We start from the raw sequence: 18,222 nt of genomic DNA, 5'->3' as shown, positions 1-18,222 counted from the left end.
AGTATGGTGTACACTCTGGGTGTGATGTAGTATATAGTACAGTTGGTACATATATGCAGTATGGTGTACACTCGGGGTGTGATGTAGTATATAGTACAGTTGGTACATATATGCAGTATGGTGTATATACTCAGGGTGTGATGTAGTATATAGTACAGTTGGTACATATATGCAGTATGGTGTACACTCGGGGTGTGATGTAGTATATAGTACAGTTGGTACATATATGCAGTATGGTGTATATACTCAGGGTGTGATGTAGTATATAGTACAGTTGGTACATATATGCAGTATGGTGTACACTCGGGGTGTGATGTAGTATATAGTACAGTTGGTGTATATATGCAGTATGGTGTACACTCGGGGTGTGATGTAGTATATAGTACAGTTGGTGTATATATGCAGTATGGTGTACACTCGGGGTGTGATGTAGTATATAGTACAGTTGGTACATATATGCAGTATGGTGTATATACTAAGGGTGTGATGTAGTATATAGTACAGTTGGGGTATGCTATAGTATACATTGTACAGTTGGTGTGTGTGTATATGTATGTATAACGCTATATATATATAATGCAGTGCACAGTACACTCGCGATGTCACGCGGTCGCTCGTCCGTCGCCGCAGGTTACACGTACCCCGAGCTCACTGGGCTCTCATTGGTCGGAGGAGGAGCTTGTATAGTCAGTGGGCGCGGCTTGCAGATGACGCAGGGAGCCGGGACTGTAGATCTCCGGTTGGTCCTCCGCTCCGGCCTGATCCGCGGGATCTCCGCTACTCCGGTGAGTGCGAGGAAATGATGAAACCGGGGAACTACGTGACCTCCGGTGTGTGAGGGGAGGGCTCCTGTAGGCTGCGGCCGGTGATGTGACCGGCTGTTACATCACCCGGTTTACAGGACAGCCAGGATGGAGTACAGCGCGGAGGGAGGGGCAGCGGCCCGGGGGCAGGGGATAACGCCCGATATGATGGTAGTGGTGGAGTGTAACGCTGGGGGCGGGGTATAGCGCCTGATATAACGCTGGGGGCGGGGTTTAGTGTCTGGTGTAATGCCACGGGAGAGGTATAGCGCCTGGTGTAATGCTGGGGGGCGGGGTATAGCCTCTGGTATAAACTCTAGGGGCGGGGTATAGCGCCTGGTGTAACGCTGGGGGCGGGGTTTAGTGTTTGGTGTAATGCTAGGGGAGAGGTATAGCACCTGGTGTAACGCTGGGGGGCAGTGTATGTCTGGTATAAACTCTGGGGGCGGGGTATAGCCTCTGATATAACGCTGGGGGCGGGGTTTAGTGTCTGGTGTAATGCCAGGGGAGAGGTATAGCGCCTGGTGTAACGCTGGGGGGCAGGGTATGTCTGGTATAAACTCGGGGAGGGGTATAGCCTCTGATATAACGCTGGGGGTGGGGTTTAGTGTCTGGTGTAATGCCAGGGGAGAGGTATAGCGCCTGGTGTAACGCTGGGGGGCAGGGTATGTCTGGTATAAACTCTGGGCGCGGGGTATAGCCTCTGATATAACGCTGGGGGCGGGGTTTAGTGTCTGGTGTAACGCTGGGGGGAAGGGTATAGCCTCTGGTATAATACTGGGGGTGGGGTTTAGTGGCTGGTGTAATGCTGGGGGTGGGGTATAACGCTTGATATAAGACTTGGAGTGAAGTATAACGCCCAATGACATGCTGTGGCTGGAGTTTAACACCTGGTATAATGCACAATATGATGCCAGGCATGGAGTATGATGCTCAGGGCGAAGTATAGCTCACAATCTGCTAGTGGTGGAGTATAATGCTCAGGGTGGGGTATAACGCCCAGTATGATGCAGGGGGTGGAGTATAACACCTGGTATAATGCTCGGTGGGTGGACTATAAGGGCTCATGTCCACGGGGAAAATATGATTTAGGATCCGCAGCGGATTACCTGCACGCGGATCCGCACCCCATAGGGATGCATTGACCACCCGCGGGTACATAAATACCCGCGGATCGTCAATAAAAGTGATTTTAAAAAAAATGGAGCATGAAAAAATCTGGACCATGCTCCATTTTCATGCGGGTCTCCCGCGGGGACGGCTCCCGCGGGCTTCTATTGAAGCCTATGGAAGCCGTCCGGATCCGCGGGAGACCTAAAATAGGAATTTAAAGCATTTACTCACCCGCAGCGGACCGGGAAGCTCTTCTCTTCCTCACGGCCGCATCTCCCTTGCTTCGGCTCGGCGGATGTGCCCGGCGCATGCGCGCGGCACGTCGGCGACGTGCCGCCGGCCGAAAATGAAGATCCGGCCGTGAGGAAGAGCAGAGCGTCCCTGCCCGCTACGGATAGGTAAATGCTTTTAAATTGCTATTTTGGGCGCTCATGTCCGCGGGGCAGGAGGGACCCGCTGCAGATTCTCCATGTAGAATCTGCAGCGGATCTGATTTTCCCCGTGGACATGAGGCCTAACACTTGCTATAAGGTTCAGAGTGAAGTATAATGCCTGTTATAGCTCTCAGGGTGACGTATAACGTCTGATATAATGCTCAGGGTGGGGTATAATGCCCAATATGGTGCTTGTGGTGGAGTATAAAGCTTTGAGTGAAGTCTGATGCCCAGTGTATTTGGGGTGTAGTAGAACAATGAAGATGTGGTATAATGCTTGGGGTGCGGCATAACACTGGAGGTGGAAAAGAACTGTTATGGTCGGTGCCATATGTAACTCCTTTCTTGGCCGGGGCGGTTGTGGACAAGGTCGGCTCTACTCTGCTGCCTGAACGGGCTCAGCCCATGAACAGTTAGACTTCCCCTGATTCTGGGCTCACATTCCCCTGTATCTCCTAGTCTGTTCTATATACGTCCTGCTCCCCCGTTACTCCGGGCTTTCCAGCTTTTGGATTTCCCCTATGGTTATCCCCCATCCTGCTGCTTTGCTTCTGTTTGGATTGTTCAATAAAGGGACAGTAACTATTCCGACCACTTCTGCTCCTCAGTCTTGTAATATACTTTCAGCTAACATTTCTCTGTTTTACCCCTGTAAATCAAGGCTGAAGTGCAGCCCCTCTGCTATCCACTGCTTGTTGTTGGGCATTTAGCTTCTATAGCAATTAGGATGTTGTCTTAACTGTGGGGGAGGGGCTGTCTTCACATGCTCAGCTTCCTGCGCTCACACAGCTCTCAGACCTGCAGTCAGTGTGTAGACAATCTCTGCCTCTCCTAACCTGCTATGTGCACTTACCTCTGTGTTGTAGGCAGCACATGTGTCTCCAGTTTGCTGTGGACTGATCTTTACTAGGTCTTGTCTGTTTGTACAGTCACAGCATGTATAGCGATCTCCGTATATGCTGTAACCCTACAAACACATAGGAGCTAGTAAAGATCAATCCAATAAGCATTACGCTGCTTTGCCCACATTAAACTAGAGGCACATACACTGCTACAACTGAGAAGTAAGTGCACATAGCAGATTAGGAGAGGCAAAGACTGTGTACACACTGACTGCAGACCTGAGAGGCTGTGCTCTCTCATTGGATGCTACGGTAGGTTTATGGGACGTCCCAGCTGCCTGTAAACAGATGGTGGAGACCGGAGCCATCAGCAGGGGAGTGGGGTATCTGCTGATTTTAATGCATGGGGGACAAGTTTCTTTAACTTGGACAACCCCTCTAATACAGAAGCTAAATGCCTGACGACAAGCAGTGGATTACAGAGGGGCTAACCTTCAACCTTGATTTACAGAGGTAAAGAAACAAACTTTTAATGAAGATATATTACAAGATTGATGAGACACACCAGCTATCAGATGAGCAGAAATAGCCTGAAACGTTAGTTTAAAGGGACACTATCATCACCTCAAGGAGCCGCCTCCTCATATAGAGAACCCAACATAGAAGAGAGGAGGCCGGTTATTGTAGAGAAGAAACTATAGAAAATAGATTGTATAATGTCCATGGCATCACGATGAATATTATAGGAGTGTATGTATGTATGTATATATAATATATATGTGTCTGAGCTGTCCTGATAAATCAATGTATGTTTTAAGTCTGTTGTTTATACTGCTGTATACACTCTGTAAAAAAACAAAAAACAATCCTGCCCCCAGAAGAAGTTGTCGTTTTGATGTAAAACTCGTCCTGCAGTTCCATCTCAGGCAGACATGTAAATGCTGAGAGTTATGGTGTGATTAGATGAATGCTCTTCTCACTGGAGGCCCTAGAAGTGGTCCCCCCCTTGGCCTATAAGAGGCTCTCGGAGGCTCCCTGTGTGTAGTGACCTCGTCTTCTGCTTGTGTAGAGCTTGTTGACCACTAAACGCCTCTATGACATAGAGATGTCACCCCGTTACCAGAGTCTGAGAGGGGCGCATTATTGGGGTGTGAGAAGCTGGATAGTCGTATCGATGAATTGTCCCCCACCGGCCGTTCTGACCAGACTGGTAGGAGGTGTTGGGACCAGTGGATGTGTGAGGGCACACAAGGTGACCGGGCTCAGGACCCCCAATAGACCACCAGTAGAGAGCATAGTCTGATCGTTCGACAAGCATCAGCAGCTCCAACTGTTTTGTTGTCTCCATCCAGAGATAGGTGACATTATCGTTACACCCCGCTGTCTGTCGGTGCCATTTTTAGGCGCTTAGCTAAAAGACATTTGGTTTCATGGCACCCATTACCTGTATGGCCTCTGACACCCACCATCATCTCCGTTTGCAGTTGTGTCTGGACGCTATTGGGTGGACTGGGTTGTCTTCAACAATGATTGCAGGTTTAGTTTGGGCGCTGACAACGGCCATGTTCGTGTCTGGAGACCTCGGGGTGAGCGCATCAAGCCTGCCTTTGCTGTGGAGCGGAACACTGCCCCCTGCTGGTGTAATGGTCGGGGCGGGGGAGGGTTGAAATCGTATACGAAAGTTGGCCACCCCTAGTAGTGGTGGGAGGGACAATGACAGCTCAGCGATATGTTCAGGACATCCTGCAGCCACATGTGTTCCTCTAATAGTGATGTTTTGCCAACTTAAAAACAAGTTCAGATATGGCTTTAAGGCCGAATGCCCACGGACGGATTATTGCTGCGAAATTCGCGGTCAGACACCCGCTGCACATTCCGCAGCAATGTCTGTCCATAGACCTACTGTGTAAAACTAGTCTTCCTTGGCCACGGGCATAAATCAACTGCAATTTTCTGCTCGCGAGGGGAAATTGCAGCATGTTCTATTCTGAGTGGAAAATCGCACGGACGGCTTTCATCGCAGTCAATGGAAGCCGTCTGTCCCGCAACTCTTCCACAGTGTGAGCACTGCGGAAGTATAGCGGGAATTCACGTCACAGCCCAGCGCCAGCATGTCACGCTCGCCGGATGAGACGCTCGCAGTGGATCCGGACAGGTGAGTATAGGGTCTCTGGGGGGGCGCCAGGTCTCATTCCGCTGAGAGATTTCGCAGGCGGAATCCGACCCGGCCGTGGGCATGAGGCCTAAAGAAGAACGTGGGGGTTGATACAACACAATTTATTGATACAAAATGAATAAATGATAAAAATAAAACTGTTACATAAAATAGGTGATATTGCATGTACAGTTTGTAAACAACGGTTACATCAATACTTGCATCACCAAGAGCCTTATGTATACTTCATCTGCTTTGTGCATCAACTGGAGTAGCAGCGATAAAAAGTCAGAGAACAGGGGCCTCTTGGGAACCACGCGGTGAGAGGGCATTACCCATCACAGGTCCAAAATGCTTCTAACTCCCCAAACCCCTCTCCTGTCTTTTATACTTAGTATGACCTATTGCTTGAATATTTGCATTGCAAACATCAATGCATGGAGTTGTTTGTCCGAAAAGGTCACAATCTGAAGTGACCATTAACCAGATCAGACAAACAAAAGTGATTCTTAAAACACTGACAGCACTAAAGACCTATGTACACTGGGCGAGGGTCGGGCATACAAAGCCAGACACTGGTCCCTGTGTATACTCTCTCACAGAGCAGCCAGCAGGGAGGTGGGGCGGCTGGAGGAGTGTTCACTCCTCGCTCTCCCCCGCCCCTCTCCATTCCCTTTAAGCAGCGGCCGCTCAGTACTGAACGGCTGCTGTTTACACTGAACGATCATCGTTCAGATCATTGTTTAAGCCGCATAAAATCCTGAATGATGATCGTTCAGTGTAAACAGCAGCTGTTCAGTACTGAGCGGCCGCTGCTTAAAGTGAATGGAGAGGGGTGGGGGAGAGCAGGGAAAGAAATCTTCTGCCGCCCCAGCCTCCTTCTGGCCGCTCTGTCAGAGAGCCAGCGATACTCGCTCCTGTGTAACAGCACGAGAGCGAGTATATACGTGGGGATGAGTGTCGGGCCTTAAAGTGGTTCTGTCAAAAAAAATAAACATACTCACCTGTGCCGTACAGGGCCGGTTACCGGGAGGCTGCTCCTCCTCTTCTTTCTCTCCAGCAGCTGTCCAATCGCAGGGCAGAAACTGGCAAAGTGCCAGCTTCCGCCCCTGCTCCGACCATGCCGGGCAGCAAGTACTGCCGCCCAGGTCAGTGGTTGGCGCATCACAAGTGACACGTCGCCCACTGACTGGCCTGGCCTCATCTAACCTCTGCTGTCCTCCGAGAGTCAATGGCGAGTGCGCATCCGTCCCCCTTCCCGGCGCACATGCACACTCGCCGTCAACTCTCCGTGGATGACAGAGGTTAGACGCGGCCAGAACAGCGGGAGTGTGCAGGAGTCGCTGGAGCTGACCCTGCACGCGGCAGGTAAACAGCGGAGGGAGAATAACAACGGGATTAGGTGAGGTTTTTTGTTTTTTTTTTTCCCTCCACTCTTTTCCTTTTACAGGGTTAACTCTACAGGGATGCAGGTGAGTATACATTTTTTTTATTTTACTGACAGAACCTCAAATATACATAAGGCCCCAGTTCAGTCTTAATACAATGATGATAGATTTGCCTGATTAATTAGAAAATAGAATCGCAAGACTCTGTAGACTCTGATAGAATTACATGACAATGGAGACACCATGTCCAGATATTAACATGGTTCCAGCAAGTCTATAAGACTCGGTTGTACAATCCTTATAATTCATACGTTGAACATAAATGGCTGTTTGAATACAAGATGGAGGGTTACAAATAGCCAATTACATTTTCACTACAGGCGGCTTTCAAGAGGTATTTCCCAGCAGGATAATGCTTCGCCGCACACACAAGGGGTCATAGGAACGTCCCCACAACACTATCGTACTTCCTTGGCTGCCCGGTCATCAGATTTATCGATAAGAGATCTATGGGACCATCTGGGACACCAACGTCCACAGCCTATGCGTTTAGAGGCTGTGGAAGGCTCAGTTCCCGCAAATATGGAGCAAGATACCATACAGAACTTGTATGACTCCATGTTCACCTGTATCATATCTTGTATCCAAGCAAGAGACGGTACAGCAGGGTTACTGGAGCCTCCATGCCCATCTTGTAGCCAAGCTAGAGGTGGTACAACAGGGTAGTAGAGCCTCTATGCCCACTCGTGTCACATCTTGTATCCAAGCTAGAGGCACCCCAACAGGGTACTAGAGCCTCCATGCCCTCTGTATCACATCTTGTATCCTAGCTAAAGATAGCACAACAGGGTAGTAGAGCCTCTATGCCCACTCGTATCACATCTTGTATCCAAGCTAGAGATGGTACAACAGGATACTAGAGCCTCCATGCCTGCCTGTATCACATCTTGTATCCAAGCTAGAGGCTGTACAGCAAGGTACTAGAGCCTCCATGCCTGCCTGTATCACATCTTTTGTCCAAGATAGAGGCGGCCCATCGTAGTAGAGCCTCCATGCCCACTCGTATCACATCTGTTGTACCGCCTCAAGCTTGGATACAAGGGTACTAGAGCCTCCATACCCTCTCGTATCACATCTTGTATTCAAGCTTGAGGCGGTACAACAGGGTACTAGAGCCTCCATGCCCACCTGTATCACATCTTGTATCTAAGCTAGAGGCGGTACAACAGGGTACTAGAGCCTCCATGCCCACCTGTATCACATCTTGTATCTAAGCTAGAGGCGGTACAACAGGGTACTAGAGCCTCCATGCCCACCTGTATCACATCTTGTATCTAAGCTAGAGGCGGTACAACAGGGTACTAAAGCCTCCATGCCCACCTGTATCACATCTTGTATCTAAGCTAGAGGCGGTACAACAGGGTACTAGAGCCTCCATGCCCACCTGTATCACATCTTGTATCTAAGCTAGAGGCAGTACAACAGAGTACTAGAGCCTCCATGCCCACCTGTATCACATCTTGTATCTAAGCTAGAGGCGGTACAACAGGGTACTAGAGCCTCCATGCCCACCTGTATCACATCTTGTATCTAAGCTAGAGGCGGTACAACAGGGTACTAGAGCCTCCATGCCCACCTGTATCACATCTTGTATCTAAGCTAGAGGCGGTACAACAGGGTACTAGAGCCTCCATGCTCCAAGGAGTCAATTTTCCACATTAAAGGGGTTGTCCCGAGGCAGCAAGTGGGTCTATACACTTCTGTATGGCCATAATAATGCACTTTGTAATGTACATTGTGCATTAATTATGAGCCATACAGAAGTTATAAAAAGTTTTATACTTACCTGCTCCGTTGCTGGCGTCCTCGTCTCCATGGTGCCGACTAATTTTCGCCCTCCGATGGCCAAATTAGCCGCGCTTGCGCAGTCCGGGTCTTCTCCTCTTCTCTATGGGGCTCCGTGTAGCTCCGTGTAGCTCCGCCCCGTCACGTGCCGATTCCAGCCAATCAGGAGGCTGGAATCGGCAATGGACCGCACAGAAGCCCTGCGGTCCATGAAGACAGAGGATCCCGGCGGCCATCTTCAGCAGGTGAGTATGAAGACGCCGGACCGCCGGGATTCAGGTAAGCGCTGTGCGGGTGGGTTTTTTAACCCCTGCATCGGGGTTGTCTCGCGCCGAACGGGGGGGGGGTTTAAAAAAAAAAAAAACCCGTTTCGGCGCGGGACATCTCCTTTAATAATGCTTTTGCTTTGATGATGTAATCACTTATAACATCGTTACTACACAGAAAAAGTATATACACTCCTTGTCATCAAAATGTCCAGATGTTTACAATGGAGTATATTTAATGTTTAGGACACCATGATCAGTGATACAAAGGTATATGTGATGTACGGGACATCATGATGAGTGATATAAGGGTGTGTGCAGATGTTTGTGAAGGGGTATATATAATGTCTGATACATCATGATGAGTGATACAGGGGTTTAAAATAGGAATATTTCATGTGTGTGTATATAATGTCTGGGATATCATGTTGAGTGATATAAGGATATATATAATCTACAGAAGTTTATAAAGGAGCATATGTAATGCCTGAATATTCATAGTGAGTGATATAGGAGTGTTTATAATTGGGCTTCTATAATGTTCGGGACATAGTGATGAGTGATATAGTGGTATATACACTATGTGGACAAAAGTATTTGGTCACTGCAGGTTTTTCAGAAAAAGTGCTTTATTCTATTTAGTAACATGTCGGCCCTCCTTTTGCTTGTATTACAGCGGCAACACGTCGAGGCATACTTTTCACAAGTTCTCTGTAAGTCTGGGTAGGAATAGCTCGCCATTCCTCGTACAAGGTTGTGAGAAGGGATTGTCGTGAAGATGGGCGTGGGTGGCGTTGTCGTACCCGTCACTCCAGTTCATCCCACATGTGCTCGATCGGATAAATGAATAGTTATTACAAAATAAGCAGCTTTTTATCTTACCCATGCCCTTCCCAGCATACCGTGCGGCAAACCCAGTATTTGCATTTTTGCTGATTTTCCGCAGTGTTCAAATATTTTTGTCCATATAGTGTGTAATGACCGGGATGCAGTGATGCAGGTGGATCATTATCTCTTTGTTTTTCAGGTGCTGTTATAATTGGATTTCAGGATGTCGCATGAGAAGAGCTTCCTGGTGACTGGGGACCCCTACTCTAATCCCCCTTATCCTGTAGCCCCAGGCCCAATCCCAGCCCCAGGATATGGACAGCCTCCATATCCCCCTAATGCCCCCTATCCTACTGAGGTGCCATACCCTAATGCTGTTCCGTACCCTAATGCTGTTCCTTACCCAACTCACCCACCTATGGGGCAGCCTCCGTATCCTCCTGCTTATAACCCGGGGCCCTATCCAGGAGGTCCATATCCTGCCCAGCCCTATCAGCATCCCCCATATGGACAGGGTGGTTACGCCTCTGAGCAGAGCGGTAAGTAGAGTGGGGCGTGAGAGAGGGATCAGCTGTGGTCTTACCATTATTTATATGAAGTTCTGACGCTTCTCCCTGTTTTTTCGCAGTAGATTTTGGCTCCCCCATACACAGCACCACATATCATGAGGAAGGACCCCCGTCCTACTGTGATAACCAGGATTTTCCCATCAGCCACTGGGATGATAAGAATATACGGCGAGCGTTTATCCGTAAGGTCGGTGTGCTTTGTTCATACATTGCTGACAATCCAAGATGGCCCTTGGTGGGGGGTATAGGCCATCACACATACTGTTACTCTTTGTCAGAGCCCAGCGATATACACTCCTTGCCAAAAGTAATGCCCCCATATAGAAATGTCAGATTGCTGCAAAACTCCTCCTGCAGTTATGTCTGCGGCAGATATGTAGGTGATTACAGTTGTGGACTGATTAGACACTGGGCCTTGTCACCAGAAGCCGTGTAAGTGCTTCCCTCGTTGCCCTATACCAAGGCTTTCCGAGGCTGTTCTTGTGTAGTGGACCTCTTGTTGAGAGATCGTTGACTACTAGACTCCTCTATTACTTTTGTCCCATTAATAGGCTTTGAGAGGAGGTGCATCATTGGAATGAGAGAAGCAGGATGGTCGTTTTGACAAACTGACCGTATCATCATGTATCCATTGAAAAACAAATCTTTTAGGATGGAAAATTAAAAATAACAAAACTAAAATAATGTGATTGCATACGTGTGAGCGCCCTCTTATAGTCGGGGACGTGGTTGAGTTCAGAATTGGCCAATCACATTTAAACTCCTGTTAGATATTAGTCAGTACTCCGTTGCCATTACTTACAGTGATTCTGATTTGCCCATATAAAGTTTGGCTCTTCTAGTAGAATTTCCTGACATTTTCTTAGTTAGTCCTTAAAGATCTTACAGTACATCAAAGGGGTCTGATTGTTGGAAGGTATCAGGTGAAGGAGACTAAAACATCTCCAAGGCATTACATATACCATGGGACACAGTGAAGACGGTCAGCAAGAAGGAGATTCAATTTGGCACAATAGTGACATTACCAACTGGACGTCCCTCAAAATTTGATGAAAAGACCAGAAAAAAATTGGTGTTGGAGGCTGTCAAGAGGCCAACAGCAACATTAAAGGAGCTGCAGGAGTTTCTGGCAAGTACTGGTTGTATAGTGCATGTGACAACCATCTCCCGTATTCTTCATATGTCTGGGCTGTGGGGGAGGGGGCAAGAGAGAGGACTTTTCTAACAAAGAACAACATCCAAGCCCAGCTATGCTTTGCCAAAACCTACATGAAGTCTGTGTGAGAACATGTTATGGTCTGATGCGACCACAGGGGAACTTCTTAGCCATAAATCTAAAAGGTATGTTTAGCACAAAGCCAACACTGTCCATCACCAGAAGACCACCATACCGCAGTGAAGATGGTGGAGGCAGCATTATGTGTGGGGCTGTTCTGCTGTAGGAACTGGGGCTTTAATCAAGGTAGAGGGAATTATGAACCGTTTCAAATATCAGCCCATTTTGGCACAAAACCTTCAGACTTCTGCTAAAAAGATGAAGAGGAATTTCACCTTTCGGCATGACAACGACCCAAAGCATATGTACAAATCACCATCATTCACCGGAAGAAGATCAAATATCCCAGAGTTCAGACCTGAATTCTGTTGAAAATCTGTGAGTTGACCTGAAGAGGGCGCTACTCATGAGATTCCCCCACAATCTAACAGATTTGGAGCCCTTTTGCAAGAAACAGTGGGCAAAGATTGCCAAATCAAGCTGTGCCATGTTGATAGACACCGACCCAAAAGATTAAATGCTGTCATAAAGTCAAAGTACATCCAAAAAGTATTCATTTTAGGGTGTTCACACTAATGCAACCAAATTATATTAGATTTTTGTTTTTTTTCCACCCCAAAAGATTTCAGTTTGTGTGTCAATGGAATTCTACAGATAACGGGTCACGTTGAAGATGGAAATAAATCTGAAATTATTCATCTTTGTCAGATTTCTTAACATGACAAAAATATGGCATTTTAACAGGGGTGTGTAGACTTTTTATATCCACTGTATACATTGATGTTGGCACCTTTTGTCAGGGTGCAGGCCTAGTATCACATCCGTGGACCCAGCCTCCAGGTGTGTACTGGATTATTGGGTATGCCCCTGTATAACTGCCTCATTCAGGACATGGCAGATTATTAGGACTTTTGTGGGTTCAGTTGGAGTCTGTCCTCTGGGTGATTTCACGGTCTTCACCCCTCCTCTCACTTCTGTCTCTGTGTGACAGTACCGCTGTCCTGTATGCTGATCTGTTAAAAGGGGTTATTCTACGAAAGCAAGTTATGGATAGAAGATAGCATGCTGATCAGTGTGGCCCCCACGATCCCTAGAATGATGTGTCCTGAAGTAGGGGCAGTGGTGGTCGCACATGTGCTCCATCGCTTCATTTATTTCAACAGGACTGCTTTTAGATAGCCAAGTTCAAACACTTAACTATCTCTAGCTGTCCCAGTGAACAGAATTGAGCGGCAGTGCACGTGTGCGACCACCAATGCCCCCACTTCAGGACATGCCAGAGCCTCATTTTAGGGCTCTTATGGGTTCCATTGGTCGCACTGCTACTGATCAGCAAGTTATCCCCTATGCTGTAGATAGAGTGGGATAATTTGTTTTTGTGAGATAACCCTTTAATGATGTCTAGAGTTTGTGTGGGGCTGTATTAGGAATGTCTGTAGTAAGTGTGGTGCTCTACTTATGAGGCCTGGAATATGTATGGCGCTCTATTAGTAATGTCTGGAGTATATGTGCCACTCTCTATTGGTGATGTCTGGAGCGTGTGCGCTGCTCTTTGGAGGTGACATTCTTGCTTCTCTCATCAGGTATTCCTCGTTCTCACAGCTCAGCTTCTTGTCACCTTCGCTTTTGTCGCAGTTTTCACCTTTGTGAAGGAAGTCCAGCTTTATGTCAGGAGGAACGCATGGACTTATTACCTCTCGTATGCCATCTTCTTCGTCTCTCTCATTACTCTCAGCTGCTGTGGAGATTTCCGCCGTCGCCACCCATGGAACCTCGTGGCCCTGGTAAGTGACCTCCTTTAGGAGACCACATATACTGGGTGGGGGTGTTGGAGCGGTCTAACATTGTGTCTTCCCTCACAGTCCATCCTGACGCTCAGCCTCTCCTACATGGTCGGGATGATTGCCAGCTTCTATGAGACGGACGCCGTGATAATGGCGCTAGGGATTACGACTGCTGTCTGCTTCACTGTGGTCCTATTCTCCCTGCAGGTAAGTAGTCATTGGGTTGCCGTATCTTCCCCTCACTGACTACAATCCGCATCATTTCATGAAGCATCTTTATGACTTTCTATTCTTCGTGTGTCTCCACAGACAAAATATGACTTCACTTCCTGCGTGGGGGTCCTGATGGTCAGCCTTGTGGTCCTCATCGTCTTCTCCATACTCTGCATCTTCATCCGCAACAAGATTCTGCAAATCGTCTACGCCTCACTGGGCGCGCTGCTCTTCACATGTGTAAGTTATTGTGTATCTACTGCCTGAGGTGAAGGATGGGGCTTAGCTTCTGACATAAGAGTACCACAAGGCTCGGCCCATGCACTGCCTGCACCATAGAGATATGGCATGCGCCTCCTGAGCTGCTCAACTGTAGAGTTTGAGATCTGGTCGAGGCGGGACATGTTAGATGTTGGGGTGATGGTCTACCTGCATTACAATAGTGATAATTAGAAGGGTCAAACACCTTACATCAGCAGCCGCTCCTCCTGTCACCTCTGACTGGGGCTCAGCTGATTGCCACCTCTTTGATTTGGATACTGAAGATTCTCATGCCTCCTCATGCGATCATTACATAACTAACCACGGAAGCTTTCACCACCCCATGATGCAACACTTCCAGCTTGTGACTTTCTGAAAGTCCTGGGAGGTCTTCCTCCTGTGGAGATTAGTCTTTTACTCAGGAGTGCCGCTACCATGAGGCAGCCGGAGCCTGTTGCCTTAGGAGACAGTTTGCAGCACTTCAGAGGGGCAGCGCTAAGGTTGCCACCTGGTCGGTAAAAAATAATTGCCAGCTGACCGCCAGCTGAGCAGCAGCCCAACACCATCAAGCATTTAACTCACACTGTCTGTAGCTACGGCCCAGCGGCTGCTGCTGTAATTGGACTGTGACCCCCTGCCACGTGAGGTATAACACACCTAATCTGTAATACAGAAAAAAGTGACAGTTAGGCCTCATGTCCATGGGCAGGTTGGATTACTGTGTTAAGGTGTTTACAAATTCTCCTATAGCTTGTGTATTGCTGCTTTTTCAATGCCTATAAAATAAATGTTTTTTTGGCATTTCACACTCTGCCTTAGGCAGCAGAAAGACTTGGGGCACCCCTGCTGCTGCTTAAATGGCAGTCTGCCTCCTTGGCGGGAGCTATGCTGAGTCTTGGTCTCGTCACAAGGAATATGTTCTCCTGGCATCTATTTGCTGTCATGTGTCTTGGAGTTAATAAGCAGGAGATGCCGTATTGTGTGGAACCAGAGCAGACATGGGGAGAGATGATCTCGGCTAGTGACCCCCTCAGGAGGGGGATGAGGGATGATCTCAGCTAGTGACCCCTCAGGAGGGGGATGAGGGATGAACTCAGTTAGTGACCCCTCGGGAGGGGGGGTGAGCGCTGCCGTATGTGCAGCCTTCAGGGATTAGTATTAATCTGATCCTGGGAAATCTGCTGCTTGTGCTGAGTGGGAAGCCTGAGGGTCCGGCCGCTGCTGTAGTAAACATCACACCCCAGAACACGTGATCAGTGAGCTGCAGCTTCATCCCATAATATAAAAGAGTAACCCAGGACTCGCCTTGTCCATAGGTTCTGTTACGGCACAGAGGGGGCCGCTCTTCATCCCCCTACTAGCTGGAATTAAAAGCGGTGTTGGTGTGACCATATATTATCTTGTCGGTTGTCATATCATGAAGGCTCCACGTGGACAATGTCTGCTTCCTTCACTCTGACTGTCTCCTCTTTGTGTTTCCTGTTTAGTTCCTGGCGGTGGACACGCAGATGATTCTAGGGAACAAGCAGTTGTCTCTCAGCCCTGAAGAATATGTGTTTGCTGCCCTCAACCTGTATACAGATATTATTAACATCTTCCTCTACATCTTGGCTATAATCGGCAAGGCCAAGGAGTGAGCAGCAAGAGGCGGCACCCTGGATCCAGACTCCTCTGCTCTGTAGCCAGGACCCTCCTCCACTGCTTTCCCTGTGGTTCCTTGTGAATGTTCTTGCTAATGTTACCTGTGAGCAGCTTTTTTTGCCCCTTCCCCAGTCACTAGCTGCACTTTACTGGACCCCTGTACTTCTGAGCCCTTTACCAGACCAGCGGCCTCCACATTTCCTTTTGGACCCTTCTTTGCCCATTGTCTGGTTTGTAGATGCTGCTGCATGTTCCTCCACTACTCATTTCATAGCCCTCAATGTGAATGGTTCAGGTCTTGGCATCCTCTTCCGCCTCAACGTGTGATGCCGGGGCCGGCCTGTATATAATTCTACAAACGCCACATCCTTCCCGACATTCCATGTGTCTTTATTGCATGGATAAGGAGACATAGGACAAATCTTTTCCGGATCTGCTCTGGACAGTGCACGTCGCTTCCTTCTAGGAAAAACTTGCAGTATTGTGCTTGTATCCATAGCGCGGTGTATTATATAGTTATGATGGATTATAGCTATTACCAGATATAAAGTGTTTCCTAAAATGGTACATTTTTTTTTTTTTTTTTTTTTTTTTTAGTTCCTGATCACATTCCATGGGTCATATTCAGAAATGTTCTGCAGCCAGGAGCAGTCATCAGACACCAGCAATCCTAAGCCCCATATAGAGCGGGCTTCGTGTATAACATCCATTGCACTTCTAGTGGTATCACTGTACTGTCCTCCTCCATGATGTCCAGACGTGCGGATGTTCACTGGTCTCTGATCGCTGGCTCTTCCAGGACCCGTGGCTTTCTGTGCAGTGGGCCTATACTGTTGCCCCCTGTGGCTGTGCTGCTCACTGCATGACTAGAGACATTTCAATTAAATAAAAAGTTTTGCTGTTTAAGATTTTTACTAGTTTTTCTATTTCCCAGTAAAGATTTGCTCTGTAGGATGAGATGTTCATCCCATTCAGTCACCAGAATTCTATATAATAATGCGTTGCTCCCCCATCTACCTGCTGCCCGTGCAGTAGAACATCTATTACATAGTGAGTGATGTGGACACATGTAATGCTTACTTCCTTTGTGTAGCCTAGCACTCATTTAAACAGAACTTTGCACAGCACTGAGTAAAGGAAGAAAGAACTTTCTGATAGAGAAGGCACTGAGAAAAATATGGCTACTGTTCATACGATGGGTCTGGAAAGTCTTCAGACACTTTCACCTTTTTTTTCTACATTTTGTTATGTTGTGGCCTTGTGCAAATGTAAAAAAATATATATAGTTTTCTCCAGTCATTCTGCACTCAATACCCCATATAAGCAAAGTGAAACAGAATGTTAGAAATATTTTGTAATTTTTTTGCTTAGCAATGAAAAACTAACATTTTGCATTGACACAATGGTATGACACTTGAAACTTAGCTCTGCGGGCCTCCCATTTCTCTTGATCATCTTTAGAGGCACAGATTTAGAGAAGGCTACAAAAGCATTACTGCTGCACTGAAAGTTACCAAGAGCACAGTGGACTCCATAATTTTTAAATGGAAGTTTGGAACAACCAGAACTCTTCCTAGAGCCCGCTGACCCACCAAACTAAGTAATCCAGGAAGAAGCACCTTAGTAAGAGGGGTGTCCAAGAACCCAATGGTCCCGCTGGTTGAGCTCCAAAGATCCTGTGTGCAGATGGGAGAAACTTCCAGAAGGTCAACCATCACTGCAGCTCTTTACCAATCTGGGCTTTATGGCAGAGGGGTCAGAAAGAAGCCTCTCCTCCGTAAAAGACACATGAAAGACTGACTAGAGTTTACCAAAAATCACCTGAAGGACCATCAGACTGTGAATAGCAAGATTCTCTGCTCTGACGTAACCAAGATTCAACTCCACTCTAAGCGTTATGTCTGGAGGAAACCAGGAACTGCCCTGTACCATCCCTACACTAAAGCATGGTGGTGGCGGTGGCATCCTGCTGTGTGTTTATTAGTGGGTGGGACAGGAAGCCGGTCAGGGTTGATGAAAAGCTGAATAGAGAAAAGTAGAGCTACTCTAAATGAAAACCTGATCCAGAGCACAAGGGACCTCAGACTGAGCAGAAGGTTTACTTCCAACAAGACAATGACCCTATGACCACAGTCAAAACAACACAGAAGAGGGTTAGAGACGACTCAGTGTCCCAGCCAGAGCCCTACCTAGACCCCAAACATCTCTGGAGAGACCCTAAAATGGCTCTCCACAGACGACCCCCATCCAGCCTGGCAAAGCTCAAGAGCATCTGCAGAGAAGATTGGCAAACAAAATTTCAAATCCAGCTGTGCGAACCTTGTGGCATCATACCCAAGAAGACTGAAGGCTGTAATTGCTGCCAAAGATTCTTCAATTAAGTACAGGGTGTGATTACTTACCGTATATACCGGCGTATAAGACGACTTTTGAACCCCGAAAAATCTGCTCTGAAGTCGGGGGTCGTCTTATGCGCCGGTAATACAAAAAAAAAAGTGTAAAAAAAAAAAAAATCATTACTCACCTCCCCCGGCGTTCTGTCGCGCTCCGGCAGGATGTCGCTCGCTCCTCGTCCCCGGCGCAGCATTGCTTTCTGAATGCGGGGCTTGAAATCCCCGCTTCCAGAAAGCTAATACACATGCCGTCAGCCAGTTACAGCCATTCAATGACATCATTGAATGGCTGTGATTGGCTAAAACACACGTGGCTTCAGCCAATCACACTATTCAATGACATCATTGAATGGCTGTGATTGGCTGAAGGCGCACGTGTGTTAGCAATCACACCCATTCAATGATGTCATT

General features: G+C 47.7%; 2 protein-coding genes across 4 annotated transcripts in view; one reads left to right on the top strand and one right to left on the bottom strand.

Moving 5' to 3' along the window:
- Nucleotides 1–18,222, bottom strand: part of PARP10 (poly(ADP-ribose) polymerase family member 10) — a 67,485-nt gene that overhangs the window by 43,644 nt on the left and 5,619 nt on the right. The window contains exon 1 of one of the 2 annotated variants that reach the window (XM_066578117.1): nucleotides 642–941. The exons of the other annotated variant lie outside the window; for it this stretch is intronic. The gene's annotated coding sequence lies outside the window, so the exon portion shown is untranslated. Of the gene's footprint in view, nucleotides 1–641; nucleotides 942–18,222 lie in introns of those variants that run through there. 2 annotated transcript variants of the gene reach the window in all.
- Nucleotides 703–16,324, top strand: GRINA (glutamate ionotropic receptor NMDA type subunit associated protein 1). 2 transcript variants are annotated; one of them, XM_066578120.1, is made up of 7 exons: nucleotides 703–785; nucleotides 9,874–10,213; nucleotides 10,306–10,430; nucleotides 13,103–13,303; nucleotides 13,382–13,510; nucleotides 13,613–13,756; nucleotides 15,265–16,324. In XM_066578120.1, exons 2-7 carry the CDS (start codon nucleotides 9,898–9,900, stop codon nucleotides 15,412–15,414), a joined length of 1,065 nt encoding a protein of 354 aa, XP_066434217.1. In that variant the 5' UTR covers nucleotides 703–785; nucleotides 9,874–9,897; the 3' UTR covers nucleotides 15,415–16,324. The 2 variants fall into 2 exon arrangements, with proteins under 2 accessions (XP_066434217.1, XP_066434216.1); XM_066578119.1 differs by having other exon boundaries at nucleotides 10,303–10,430.

This window comes from Eleutherodactylus coqui, chromosome 9 (assembly GCF_035609145.1).
Source record: "Eleutherodactylus coqui strain aEleCoq1 chromosome 9, aEleCoq1.hap1, whole genome shotgun sequence".
In the NCBI taxonomy this organism is placed as follows: Eukaryota; Metazoa; Chordata; class Amphibia; order Anura; family Eleutherodactylidae; genus Eleutherodactylus; species Eleutherodactylus coqui.
Note: the sequence above shows the minus strand (reverse complement) of the source record. Positions and strands in the feature narration are given on the sequence as shown.